The sequence below is a fragment of the Pelodiscus sinensis genome, chromosome 5 (genome assembly GCF_049634645.1).
Source record: "Pelodiscus sinensis isolate JC-2024 chromosome 5, ASM4963464v1, whole genome shotgun sequence".
NCBI lineage: Eukaryota > Metazoa > Chordata > Testudines > Trionychidae > Pelodiscus > Pelodiscus sinensis.
In genome coordinates, this window is record NC_134715.1 from 70,839,186 (window position 1) to 70,854,443 (window position 15,258).

The 15,258-nt window shown below is 43.3% G+C and overlaps 1 protein-coding gene across 2 annotated transcripts in view; it reads right to left on the reverse strand.

The window, feature by feature from the left end:
* Positions 1-13,356, reverse strand: part of VEGFC (vascular endothelial growth factor C) — a 114,639-nt gene extending 101,283 nt beyond the window's left edge. The window contains exon 1 of one of the 2 annotated variants that reach the window (XM_006131592.4): positions 12,340-13,356. In XM_006131592.4, the coding sequence (XP_006131654.2) occupies positions 12,340-12,483 (144 nt within the window). In that variant the 5' untranslated portion in view covers positions 12,484-13,356. Of the gene's footprint in view, positions 1-11,757; positions 12,291-12,339 lie in introns of those variants that run through there. The other variant, XM_075930235.1, reaches the window with a different exon arrangement.
* Positions 13,357-15,258: the final 1,902 nt, after the last annotated feature.

The following is a 15,258-nucleotide window of genomic DNA, read 5'->3' on the forward strand; positions in this document are numbered from 1 at the left end:
TACACTTGAAAGCGTTGCATAGAGCTCGGGGTTAGCTGGGGAGTTCCCCACTGACCCCGGTCTCCGTGTCGTGCTGCTGCTTTGAAATGCCGTGTTCTGCCCGATGCCGGGCTCCACACATCATTTCAAAGTGGCGTGCTGCACGTAGCCCAGGGTCAGCTGGGGAGTCTCCAGCTGATCTCGGCTCTATGTGGCACTGCTGCTTTGAAATGCTGCATGCAGCCTGAGAACAACCCAGCTGGCCCTGGGAGGCATGCAGCTTTTCAAAGCGGTAGCGCTGTGTGGAGCCTGGCATCTGGCCCCAGGCTTCAAGTGGCACTGCCGCTTTGAAGTACTCCTTCTCCCCACCTCCCTCCCCCGCTTGCTACCTCTATCTGACAGAGGCAGTGTGTGTGTGTGGGGGGGGGGGGGGGGGGGAGTAACAACTCTACTATCAGATAAGCATCACTTTGATATGCTGTGGACAGCCTGGCGTCTGGCTGCACATGGCATTTCAAAGCAGCAGCACCGCGAGGACCCCGTGATCAGCATTTGCTTATTGGATAGTCGCCTAGTCCTTTACATCCCTAATTAAATAAGTTTCTCCGGCCAGATGACAGAATGTTCCAGCCGGGTGACAGAACAACACCATCACATCATCAGACTCTCTCAGAGAAACATCAGCGGCCGGGAGGGGGGGGGGGGGGGGGAAAGAGAGTAGTAAAGTGTAATGAGCATAGGGCACAGCCCCTTAGTAATCTCTTAAACTGTAATACCTTGATTTCACAGTGGCATTGCATGTAAAAATTAGTAAGTAATGGGTTCTAAAACAGGAGAAAGAGTAAATAAATGTGCTACTGACCATCAGGATCCGATTGGATATGGTCAGAGACCTCTTTAATGTTTTTAATTAAGCAAATACTATAAGGAATTGTGTTATTATGGTAGACTTTAAACTTTCCAGATACAGATTAAAGGACAAGTGCTACTAATAATGGTAGGTCCCAAATATTCCTGAATGTGATAACTCTCCTTCCTCACCAAATAGTCAGCAAACCAGTAAGAGCTGACGCCATTTTAGATTTAGCGTTGGTGAATAAGGAGCACCTTATAGAAGAATAGTGATAGAAATCTAGCCGTGTTAGTCTGGGGTAGCTGAAGCAAAATGCAGGACAATGTAGCACTTTAAAGACTAACAAGATGGTTTATTAGATGATGAGCTTTCGTGGGCCAGACCCACTTCCTCAGATCAAATAGTGGAAGAAAATAAGTCACAACCACATATACCAAAGGATACAATTAAAAAAAAAAATGAACACATATGAAAAGGACAAATCACATTTCATAACAGGAGGGGGATGCGGGGGGGGGGGGGGGGGAGGAAGGAAGGTAAGTGTCTGTGAATTGATGATATTAGAGGTGGGGAGAGTGGGAAGTCTGTGAACTAATGGTATTCGAGGTGATAATTGGGGAAGCTAAGATAGTTTGCATATTTGTTCATTCCTTCCCGGAGAGTGTCGAACCGACTCATACAGTTACCTACATGCTTCCAGCTCCCGTCCAGAACACACCACACGATCCATCGTCTATAGCCAAGCCCTTCGATACAACCGCATCTGCTCTAATCCCACTGACAGAGACCAGAAGCTTCAGGATCTCTACCAAGCATTTATAAACCTCAACTACCCACCCGGAGAAATAAAAAAGCAAATTGAAAGAGCCAGACGAATACCTAGAAACCATCTACTTCAAGACAGATCCAAGAAAACCAACAATAGAACACCACTTGTCATCACCTACAACCCCCAACTTAAACCTGTCCAACACATTATCAATAAATTACAGCCTATGCTGGAACAGGATACCATACTCCAAGAGGCTCTGGGAGACAGACCCATAGTCTCCTATAGACAACCACCTAACCTCAAGATGATTCTTACCAACAACCACAGGACATACCACACTAATACCAACCCTGGTACCTTCCCTTGCAACAAACCCCGTTGCCAGCTTTGTCCACATATTCATTCTGCTGATACCATTATTGGACCTAACCAAGTGAGTTATAAGATCAAGAACACATATTCCTGCGCATCCAGAAATATAATTTATGCTATCATGTGCCGAAAGTGTCCGTCTGCTACGTACGTTGGACAAACATCTCAGACACTTCGCCAAAGGATTAATGCCCAGAAAACAGATATCAGACAAGATCACAAAGAAAAACCAGTTTCTTGCCATTTTAACCAGAAAGGACACTCTCTCAATGACTTAACCACCTGCATTCTGCTATAAAGACCTTTTACATCTGCACTTCAAAGAGAATCCTCTGAACTGTCATTCATGTTAAAATTCGACACTCTCCGGGAAGGAATGAACAAATATGCAAACTATCTTACCCATTACCAAGATAGCTTCCCCAATTATCACCTCGAATACCATTAGCTCACAGACGTCCCACTCTCCCCACCTCTAATATCATCAATTCACAGACACTTACCTTCCTTCCTTTCCCCCCCCCCCCCCCGCATTCCCCTTCTGTTCTGAAATGTGATTTGTCCTTTTCATATGTGTTCATTTTTTTTAATTGTATCCTTTGGTGTATATGGTTGTAACTATTTTCTTCCACTATTTGATCTGAGGAAGTGGGTCTGGCCCACGAAAGCTCATCATCTAATAAACCATCTTGTTAGTCTTTAAAGTGCTACATAGTCCTGCATTTTGCTTATAGAAGAACTAATTGTAAAAGACAACCTTTGATTTGAGCGATCAAAAACTAATTTAGTGTGAACTAAATGGAATAAAAACAGATCTGCAACAAGTGTCCTTGATTCCAAAAGAGCTAACTTTAAAAAAAATTAAGGGAATTAGTTAGGGAAGTGAACTAGACTGAAGAACTCAAGGATCTGAATGTGGAAGAAGCTTTGAATTTAAGTCTCAGTTGCAGAAACTAACTGAAATCCGCATTCCACGCTAGGGAGAAAAAAAAATCACAGGGAAGGCTTGTAGACTAAGCTGAATGAGCAAGCAAGCATCTCAAACTGGTGATTAAAAGAAAACAAAATGTCTACAAGTAATAAAACACAGGAGGAATCTGCAAGGAAAGCTACCTCTTGGAGGCCAAATAATGTAGGGATAAAGGAAGAACTGCCAAAAGCTAAGCAGAATTGGACCTTGCAAAGGGAATTAAAACAAACAGTAAAAGGTACTATTGCCATATACATACAAAACCAAGAAGAAGTGGGAGTACATAGCACTGAGGAGGAGGTAGATACTAAATGTAATCTAGGTACATCCCAATACCTAAACAAATACTTTACCTTAGTTTTTAATGTGGTAGAATGAAGCTAACATCTTAGGGCTAGTGGCAGGCTGGCTAATGGCAACGAGGATAAGCAGGCAGAAATGACCCCATGTGAAGTGGAAGTCAAACTAAAACAGCTTAACGGAACTAAGTTGGGTTGCCTAGATAATCTCCACCCAAGAATATCAAAACAACTAGCACAGGAAATTGCCAATAGCAAGGATTTTTAATGAATTGATAAATTTGGGGGTCTAGATCAACTTGATTGCCTTTGAGAAGACAACTTTAAAAAAAAAAAAAAAAAAGGACACAGAAGATCTAATCTACCTGAATTTTCTTTATTTCAGTAAGGCATTTGACACCGTTCCACATGAACCTTTATTAGCTTAACTGGAGAACATGGAGATTAGTATGAGATAGGGATGTGAAGAACTAGTTGACTATCCGATAAGCAAACGCTTATTGGATAGTCAACAACCTTGTCAACTAGTAGCTCCCCCGCCCTTTGTTGCCTTTATCAGAAAGAGGCATAAAGGGCAGGGGAAAAGAACAGTAGTTTAAAGAGAAAGCGCCACATGGAACCTGGGGCCAGCTGGGGACTGATCCTGGACTCCACGCAGCACTGCCACTTTGAAATGCCACGGGGAACCTGACTCTGGGCTCATGCGGTGGCATTCCCCAGCTGACCTGGGCTCCACATGACGCTTTCACCTTTAAAATGTAGCAACAGCCCTAGGGCTGTTGTTACTAGGAGGCGCCCTATAAACTAGTCGAATAGTCGCATTGTCTGTTCAATTAGTCAGTTACCCACAATTTAATATCCCTAGCATGAGAACTGAAAGGTGGATAAGGAACTGGTTAAAAGACGACACTACAATGGGTCACACTGAAAGATGAACTGTCAGAGGTTACTTGTGGAGTTCCTCAGGGATTGATCTTAGATCAATTTTATTTTATATTTTTATTACTGACCTTGGCACAAAAAGTAAGTGTTCTCTAATACAATTTACAAATGCCACAAAGTTGGGAGGTACGGTCAATATCATACAAAAAAAACACCCGAATAACTTGTAAACTGGAGTAACTGAAATGGGATAAAATGTAATACTGCAAAGTGTAAGATCATGCATTTAGGGACTAGCAAGTTTTTTTGCTATAAGATGAGGGTGTATAAGTTGGAAAGGATAGAGAAGGAGAAAGACCTTGGTGTACTGATTGATCACGGGACGACTATGGAGCCACCTATGTGATGTGGCCGTGAAAAAGGCTAATAAACTAAATTAGATATATTTTAAAGCCAACAGACAAAAACCACGTATCTAAAGTACAATAATTAAAGTATAGCAAAGTATTGCTAGTTAGCTAAGAGTAAGGGGCAGAGATACAGACTTCCATCTCTAATCCCTGGGTGGTAAAATGGAATTGAGTGCAAGAAGAGGCCACCCCATTCTTTAAGTCTTCGACTATAGGGAGTAATAAAGGGAGTAGATAGCCACAACACAAACTGTTATTCAAAAGAATACTCTCTCCTTCTCCACTACTGATTACACCCTTCAACTATTTGTAGACTTTTGTACCATAATTAGGCAAACTATAATTTGTCCTTTTAATCATTGTAAGACATTCATGCCAGTTTCTTAGTTCTTTTGGTTATTCTGCTCAAAACTGGAGGCATTTTTCAAGTTACAATATAAATAGGGTAGAGAAAAAACATTTCATGTACAGGCAGTCCCCGACTTACGTCGGAGCCGCACTTACGTCGGAGCCGCACTTACGTCGGAGCCGCACTTACGTCGGATCCGCACTTACGTCGGATCCGCACTTACGTCGGATCCGCACTTACGTCGGATCCGCACTTACGAACGGGGCTTTCGCCACCTCGACCTCCAGGGCGAGGATTGCTGCCTGCGAGCTCCGGGGCGAGAAAGCCCCGTTCGTAAGCTGCTCCCGGTGCCCCTGGTCTACTGGAGATCGTCCCCAGCAGACCACAGGCACCGGGAGCAAAGCCAGCAGCGGTGGGTTCCCGCGCTTCTGAGGCTTTGCTCTGGCAAAGCCTCAGAAGCGCGGGAACCCGCCGTGGCTGCGGCTTCGCTCCGGTGCCTGTGGTCTGCTGGGGACGATCTCCAGTAGACCACAGGCACCGGAGCGAAGCCGCAGACGCGGCGGGGTCCCTCGCCTCTGAGACTTTGCCAGAGCAAAGCCTCAGAGGCGCAGCACCCCGCTGCCGCTGTGGCTCTGCTCCCAGTGTCCCTGGTCTGCTGGGGTGGGCGGGAGCGCGCAGCTAGTGTGCCCCCCCCCCCACCAGACCAGGCTTTTGTTGTGGACCCTGGGGCAGAGCAGCTGGGGCGCTGCCGATTGGTCCTGCAGCTCCGCTCTGGGCACTACTGGACCAACCCGGCAGCACCCCAGCTGCTCTGCCCCAGGTCCTGATTCAGCCGCTGCTGGTCAGTTTCAGCAGTGGCTGAATCAGGACGCCTGGGGCAGAGCAGCTGGGGTGCTGCTGGGTTGGTCCAGTAGCACCAAGGAGCGAGGAGCGGTGCTACTGGAGCAACCCAGCAGCACCCCAGGTGCTCTGCCCCAGGCGTCCCCAAGTCAGCCGCTGCTGAAACTGACCAGCGCTGACTACAGGAAGCCCGAGGCAGAGTTGCTCTGCCCCAGGCTTCCTGGAATCAGCCGCTGATCAGTTTCAGCAGCAGCTGACTTGGGGAGCTTGGGGTTCTTAAGTTGAATCTGTATGTAAAAAATTACAGTCATGATGTAAATAAAGTTACCGCTACCTGCCTGAAGTGGCACTAGTTTGAGTCTGATGACTGTAGTCTGGAGCAAGAAACCTGGCCTGGTCTCTTGCAGTATTAAGATAAACAGTAAAGCATACTTTACAAAAAGTAGCAGCAGGCATATTTTGCCACCCAATCTGTATTTTTCCAAACAGACTAGAAAGCAGGAGCAGGTAAAGCTACTGAAGTCTGTATTGTCCACACTATTTTTGCTCCTGACCATGCACTAGAAATAGTTAAAGCCACTTTGCATTAGATATAATTTGGCAGCTCTTTAGAATAAGCTCACTTATTAAGACAGATATATCTCAGCTGGGACAAAAATTGGGACAAGAGAAAGGGAATGCAAGATTCAACTTTTCCATAGAAAAAAAATGATTTATAATGAAAAAAAGTTCTGTATTTCATCAATCTAATCTTGTCTGGATAAAGAAATTAAATTGTCACCTTTCAGTATGAACTTTAAAATTGGCAACAAGTGACATACTGGATTTATTTATTTCCACCCAAGTTAAGAATTCTTGCGTAACAGTTGTGAAATCAAGCTATATCTAAATTACTGATTTACAGTTTTGCTTTAAACTTCTGAAACTTTATGTAAATAATTCATGGGAAAATTTCATCTCAGAACTGAGGCATTTAGGATATAGCCAAATGTGGACCTTGATACATGGAGGAGTGAGGAACGTACTTAGGCCTCTTAGTGCCATACATAACTCTTTCCCAACATTAGCAATTCCATAGTAAGGATGACATGCATCTGACGAAGTGGGTCTTTGCCTACGAAAGCTTATGCTCCCACACTGCAGTTAGTCTATAAGGTGCCACAGGACTCCTTGCCGCTTTTGCAGATTCAGACTAACACGGCTACCCCTCTGATAGTAAGGATACTTAGGCCAGAGTTGAAGAAATGCAAAAACAGCATGCAGTGCCACCATGGTTACATCCTAAGGATCTGTGTATGGCAGTTGAAAGCTTGTGTGTCATGGGAGAACCGTGGCAATGATAAGAATGCATCATGTGGAGCTGCCACACTGGAAAGAGGTATAATCAGACACAGGACTAGAGAGTGAATGGAAGAAGGGAGGCTTGGGACTGGTAAGAGAGAATGTACCACCAATCCTTCCAAGTCAGATTTATTGGAAGAAAGGAGGACTGTCATAACTCCATTTCAGAGCCATCAATATCGTTATTACTGCAGCTGCACAGCCCTTTGTAAGGTCTTTCATTCATGTATAAGAGGATATAGGTAAAGGGAAACATGACCTAAGAGATGGTAGGATAGGTTGCAATCAAAGGAAGATCAATATTCATAGATAAAAGGGAAGGCTTCCTAGTTACATATAATATGCTTTAAAACTGTGGATGATTAAGGTGCATGTGGTATATATTAATTTTAAATTTGCTGGCTACTACATTCAAACTGCATGAAATCTCAGGAACAGCAGTACTGAATCTGAGTATCTCTCAACATTGGCTGATTGCCAGAAACACACTGTATTAGTCCAATCTTAGAATGTTCTAAAAAAGCCTTTTAAAACCTTTTCTTGTATAAAGTAATAGCGATTCCACAACTTTCACAGAATCTAATGTTACATAAAACTATGTTATAACATTTTATATTTATACTTGTAGAACATATATTCATAGTATCCTTACTTTGAAATTGTACTATTTACAGATTATTTTGCCAACAGAAATGGATTTGAAAAAATAATTGTAAAGAATAATTTGGTTCTCTATCCTTCTTTTTCTTGTGTCTGTAGTACATATTCAGTATATGGATTATATGCTATGTACTGAACAGGTGTAATTCATAATGAAATTAAAAGCACACAAGATCTTTCCTGACAGATGCTATTGTCTTCCTTCCCAGAGGAAACCAAAGTTTCAAGCCATTTGATGCTAGTCAATTGTTTCCACTTCTGGTAAGAAAAAGAGAATTTCTAAAACTCACATTTACTTACTTCATTCCTATGGGAAAAGGATTGCTTATATTTCTTTGAAAAAGAAAATCTCTAGCAACATCTGCTGGATTCCATGAGTGCATGTTTGAAGGAGTAAATGTCTGTATAAATCAATAGGTTTTGTTTCAGTGAATGGGGTTTACTGTAGGTTTCAGAGAACATATGGAAATAATTGTCAGTTAAAACTAAAAGCCACAAAATAACAAAAGCAGGTGTAACATACATGGGAGTCTGAAAACATTACAGAAAGTGTGATAATTAAATCAAGTGCAAAGTTTTAAAAGTTTGCTTTGATGAAAGTTACACATTAATATACACGACCCAAATTTTCCTCTGTTATACCTCTGCATACTCCAGTGGCTTTAATGGTGTTGCACCAATAAAGAGAGTCAACTCTCACAGGATTTGCAATAAACTAAATATTATTTTCTTAGAGTTCACTTCTATCAATCCCTCTTTCACTGTATAAACTTAAAAAACAACAAATACTCTAGTAGCACTTTATAAACTAACAAAACATATAGATAGTATCATGAGCTTGTGTGGGCACAGCCCACTTCACAAAAGATCATGATACCATCTACATGTTTTGTTAGTCTATAATGTGCTACCAGACCATTTGTTGTTTTTTAAGTTTATCCTATACAGACTAACTCGGCTACCTGCTGAAGCTTCTCTATTGAATTGAATTTAACTGAATTAAAAGTGTTTTTCCTGAGCCACCACCTGTGATTTTTTTTTTTATCTGAAGCACTTGAATCTGCTTGGGGAAATGGGTGAAGGGTTCTGTCTTTCCAGCAATCTCCCACTTTTGTGTGTGTGAGACATTTCAGGATCGACTCCGATTTAATCCAAAATTCTGTGAGGAGCAGTTGTCCCTTTCCTGCTATCACTGCTCAGCAGCTCCTCTGCTGTCAGCCTGTTGCATCACAGGGGAATGAAGAGTGTAACAAAGTTGTCTGCTTCTCAAAGGATCAAGAGAGCCACAAGGGCTATGTCTACACTGGAGTTCTTTTTCGGAGAAAGGTACGCAAATTGCAAACTGCAATTTGCATACCTTTTTCTGATTATTTTTTCGGAAGAGGCTTTTCCCACATCTATACGGGGCCAAATGTGCGAAAAGCCTCCTCTTTTGGAAGGACCATTATTCCTCATAAAATGAGAGATACAGGGCTTCCGAAAGAACGTGCTCGCTTTTTCGGAAACTGATCTGAAAAAGTGGATCCATTCCTTGTATAGACATAGCCAGGGAGAACAAGACAGAGGCAAAACTGGTTCTGCCTTAAGCTACGGGAGCACCTAGCAAAGAATGGTGCGCCTTCCCCACACAACCCCTCAGAAGAGTGAAAAAAGAGAAACTGAGACCCAACCACCAGTTACAGTTCCTTCATTTTCTGCCCTGCACAGGTCAGAGCAGTCTAGTGGCTATTCTATTTTATTCCAACTGTCTGTGGCTCCCGAAGGACTGTGAGCTGTAGTTATTTTCACCATAACATACCTCTGTCACTTCCCTATGCCAGGACTGTGGAGTGGGATGCAGAGGAGTTAATTACAGTTGTTCTACACCTTGAAACAGGAAGAATCCACAGCAGCATATTTGCAGGTTTATTCTGTTGGTTTTATGCTTTCTAAAGAATTTGTCTTCAACAGTATTGTCCCCTCAGGCTAAAAAAGTTGGTCACTATTCCTCAACTTATCAATGTCCACTTGTTGCACCACGTGTGCTTGAGGCAGCAATATATGAAAAAATACTATTGATTTATTACTGACATTCAGTTAACTGCAAATGTCTAGGATAAGTTCCAACTTTCACAGAGTCTTCTATATTGAAGACAGCATAGCCGTCCGTATACTTTTATACCAATGGCACCAAAGCAATCTTAGTAAAAGTTTTTGAAAAAAAAGTGTAGATTCATGTACTTATCTCAACCACCTATGTAACAGAATAGCATATGTGATGTAAAGTGAATAACTGCAGTGAACCCACATGAATATTAGGACTAAAAGGGGTCTCAAGAAGTCATCTAATTCAGTCCCGTGAATTTATGGCAGGACTAAGTATTATCCTTTTAATACCTTCAGAAGTTTGCTGATTCAGTCTCTCATCTCACAGGGAGAAATAGTTAACCAGGACCCAATCCTGAAAATTTTACTCTCCAGAATAGTCCAACTGAAGTCAATAGACTCATTCATGAGTAAGGACTTCAAAGGTACCTAAAGTGTGCCAGATTAAGCCCTAAATGTCTAGGCACTCACATAGCAACTCTCCTTATACCCCTCACCTCTGGTCACTTATTAAGAGAAAAGTTTTTTTTTCTAAGACCCACCTGACACCTGCTTTTCTACCCTCTTCCTGTTTCTGATTCTTTCTTCCTTCAGTTTCCTCATTGCTCCAAGTTTTCCACTAAGCCCTTGTATTTCTGCAAAATGCAGCACAATGATGACTAAGATTTTGGCATCACTTTCAAACTTGTAAAAAACAGAATTGATCGTCTATAACATGGACATGTATATATTATACACATCAATGTTCAACTTTCAGGAGCATTTCTTTGCTGTTCTACCAGATGTATGTTGTTCCATCACTTTCAAAAACTAAAGTACTTACACCATGTTTTTTTCAGCACTTTCATGAGTTTATAACTCAATCATCAAATCCACTTTGAGCTAATATCTGGTTTATACAGTTATAGCTAGAAAGGACTGGATCCCCTGTACCAAATATTAAGAAGTTTTAGAAATAGCATTAGTGATAAACCCTGTTGAATGATTGTGTGCATATCTTTTTACATTTCTATGATTTAATGATGTGACACACATTTACCTCATAATACTGTTTCGCTAATTTTTATGGTTTAAAGAAAACTAAATTTCTAAATTCCGAGAGATTATAAAAATGGCCAGACTCTGTTAAAGTGATACAGTATAAACAATTAGTTCTTTCATAGAGAATTGTAGTGTGTATTTAGAAATACAAAACAAAGAATCCATGCAATATGGGTAATATACAGCTTGAACACAATATTAGCTTAACTAGTATGCATTATAAAAACATCAGTTAGGTATATTATTGGTTTTCTACATAAATACTGTAACATGTTTTACAAGCCTGATATGATCTTTTACTAAACCTGTATAAGTAGTATTAGGCTATATTATCAATCAAATATAACATAGCAAATGTCAAAGTTAAGATAGCCAATATTGTTGGTCTACATTTCCACACTAACAAATCATAGTGTCAATACTGCTGTTGATGTGTGTATCACAAATTTAACACTGCAGTATTTAAAAGGGAGGTGTTTAGACATGGAAACCTCTACACCAGTGATACATACTTTATACCCTTTTTTCTGCATTGACACAGTGCTGGAAACTAGATGAACAGGGCATAGAAGACATGATGAAAGTTCCAAGGCACTTACATTCTAAATTAAGGATCTGAACACACAAGTACAAATGTTTACAAATTTAAGAAACTTCTGCCTGGAAACTGAGAACAGCTCTGAAATCATAACTGTATATTTGGGCAACACTTTCATATTCAAGGGTCAGGTTACAAACCATGTTACCCTTCAGTAAATCATTATAAATTTCAGAAACTTCAAAACAGACCTAGAGAAGATAAAAATAAACAATCTCCATTTTTATTATTATTCCCGTGTATCACTTCCCCTACCATATCATTCCCAAACCCACCAATTTCTCGAAATGCATCCAAAAAACTTACTCAGATCCAAATCGGAAAGTTTCAGGAATCCACACAAGCATCCACTCCAACGAAACAAACCCACATGGCACCCTGAAGCTTTGCCCTTGACGAAGAAACCTCAAATATATCAGTGACCCACCTCACTGCCAACACCACGCTAACGGCCAAACAGTTTGCTAATGACTAAACTAGATTGTCAACCCCTTAGGGGACAAGAAGCGGGGCCACTTCTCTTTCTGTTTGTACAGTACTGAGGACACCACACAACCAATATACAACAGCAACAAGGAGAAAAGTGCTCGCTACATTCACTTCTTACGTGAGCTGAGCCACTGGGTTTAATTCTGCGTATCAGGTGTCTCCATTTATTTTAAACAAATTTGTATCACCTGCTACAACCCACTAACTTGTAAGTTTCAACCTTCTCCTTCCCCTCCACACACACACACACACACACACAAACACAAAAAGCAGCCTCGTGAAGAATCACAACACCAGAAGATTTTCCTCGTATATTTTCTCCAAACAAACTGATCCAGGAGTCACATGCCTGAGAAAGTGGAGTCCTATCTGCTGCAAGGGTATGGAGGTTGCACCTACCTTTGCTTCCCCCAAATCGGGCTCCTCCTCGTAGTAGCCCTGCCCGGATTCATAGGCAGCGACGGTGGCCCGCTCCCTGGGTCCCAGCAGCAGAGCAGCAGCAGCCAGATAGCAAACCAAAGAGAATAATCCCAGCAAGTGCATTGTGCACGGAATGGATGGCAGGGTGGATGCGTGGCGGGGCGGGGGGAAGCTCGAGGAGTGTACGGGGGGTCGGGAGGCTCCTCGGTTTTGTTCCTTGCCTCCCCCCAATATCCAAGGCGGTGAAATCCCTGGGATGGAGAAGATGCAGCAGCACCAGCTGCCTGCAGGGGAGCTCCCAGCGTGCCCGGACGCTCTGCAATTGCTCACCGAAGTTGTCTGGAGTTTGCCAGGTGAAAAGCCACCAGGAAACCGGACATCCGAGCCGGGCTCGCTCAGGAGCTGGGAGGTGAGGCAGGGCAGGGAGAAGAGAGGGAGCGCAGCTGCTCAAACCTCCTCGTGCAGCAGCAGCAGCCCCCTGCCTGCACACAGGCAGCGCAGCCCCATGGACTAGGCGAAGCAGGCGCGGGGAGGGAGCCGTCCCACTCAGTCTCCTGCCTTAGCTCGCAGGACGCCTGTCAGCGGCAGCGGGCTCCGGGGTGCAGCAGCCTTCTCAACGCGTGGAGCTGAGCGGCAGCATCGGCCGCAGGGGGCGGACATGGCTCAGGCGCCCTCTGCCTGTGCCTGTGAGACTGAGCGACTGGCTGGCGGCGGGAGGGAGGGGAGGAAAGGGTGTGAGCTGCCCCCCCGGCCGCCGCCTCCTCCAGCTCCCGCGCGTCCCACAAGCAGCCACTCGCCGTGCAACGCCTTTCCCGGGGCGGAGGAAATGCGAGACGGGGGACGCGCGCCTGCTGCGGGCAAGCCCGGCGCGATAAAGCCACACGCTACGCCTGCCTCTCCCGCCCGCCGCTGGCAGCCTCGCACCTTTTTCTGCCTCGCCTCGGATTTGCGGTGCCCCGAGGTGCAGAGAGAGCTAACTGCACGCGGGCGATTAGTGCTCGATCTCACAGTGACACTGGGCACTAAGCCCCAGCTCCGAGCGCTTCATAAACTCTCTCCTCCACGAAGCACCCTGCACCCCCCCCCCCCTTCTTCATAGGCCGGATTACCGCTGGCTGCAGAATCAGACGTTTAGGAAGTGTATGTATGGTGTATTGTTCAGTGCACAAGAGTTGCTCACATCGTAGATGGACAAATCCTGAAGGCCTCAAGCAAAACTCCCATTGACTCCTTCCGATCAGTTGTTTTTGGGGAGGAATCACTGAGAGTTTATGCCTAAATTAGATGGGGAGGATTTGGAGGGGAAAGGGGAAACTAATTTTTAACTGATGGCCCGAATAAGATTTTGCCAGGGCGAAGGGGCACTCACTCCCCAATACCTTCTGGCTGTGTCTACACTGGCATGAATTTCCAGAAATGCTTAAAATGGAATACTATTCCGTTTTCAGTTTTTCCGGAAAAGGAGCGTCTACATTGGCAGGCTGCTTTTCCGGAAAAGCCCTTTTTCCGGAAAAGCGTCTGTGGCCAATGTAGACGCGCTTTTCCGGAAAAGAGCCCCGATCGCCATTTTCGCGATTGGGGCTTTTTTCCGGAACAGACTACTGGGCTGTCTACACTGGCCCTTTTCCGGAGCAGTGTTCCGGAATAAGGACTTATGCCCAAGCGGGAGCAGAATAGTTTTTCCAGAATAGCGGCTGATTTTGTACAGTAGAGCATTGTTGCTTTTCCGGAAATTCAAGGGCCAGTGTAGACAGCTCGCAGCTTATTCCGGAAAAGCGGCTGATTTTCCGGAATAAGTGGCCCAGTGTAGACACAGCCTCTGTGTCGTGCATCTTCAAACTGAGCAATCCTCGAATTGAAGTTGTTTTTCAGTAGGAAGCCACCCTAAATGAAACAGAGTACATACCTACTGCATTTCACTGAAGCTGTGGTTTAACAAATAAAGCCTTTTAAAAACCACACATTTCTGATTAAATTAAGGCGATATACTCTTTGTTTGATTCTTGGGTATATGACAGGAAGGGGTTTTACTCCCTACATACATTTCCCTTGGAGTCAACAATGTTATTGAAGAGCTACTGACACATATGGAAACTTTTGAAAATCATTATTGAAAGGATTTTGCTTATGTATCATAAATGTTTTGTATGTCTTTCCCCCGATAAGGGTATGGGGGCGAGGGAGGGGGAGAAGAATCTTGGTTACTGGGGGTTGGATTCTGCCACAGTAATTACTCAATCACTCAAGAACAACATACTATCCAGCATAAGTAAGGGTTGCAGTATCAAGCCCTAAGAGTTTCTCTTCTGTTTTACTCATCTTAAATTATAATCATCAGCCCCATCACAATTTGTTGCTGTGGAAATTATTTTGATGACACAAAGAATTACCACTTCACATGTGGGTTGGATGAATTACACACTTAAGAAACAAAGATCTGGATTTCATATAGATTAAAACAAATAACAGAAAAAATACAGTGTATAGACAACTGCAAGTGACAAATATTTTTCACAGTTCTTTAGAAATAATGATAGAAATGTAGCCGTGTTAGTCTGGTGTAGCTGAAACAAAATGCAGGACAATGTAGCACTTTAAAGACTAACAAGATGGTTTATTAGATGATGAGCTTTCGTGGGCCAGACCCACTTCCTCAGATCAAATAGTGGAAGAAAGTAGTCACAACCATATATACCAAAGGATACAATTAAAAAAAATGAACAAATATGAAAAGGACAAATCACATTGCAGAACAGGAGGGGGATGCGGGGGGGGGGGGGGGGGAAGGAAGGTAAGTGTGTGAATTGATCATCAATTCACAGACACTTACCTTCCTTCCCCCCCCATCCCCCTCCTGTTCTGCAATGTGATTTGTCCTTTTCATATTTGTTCATTTTT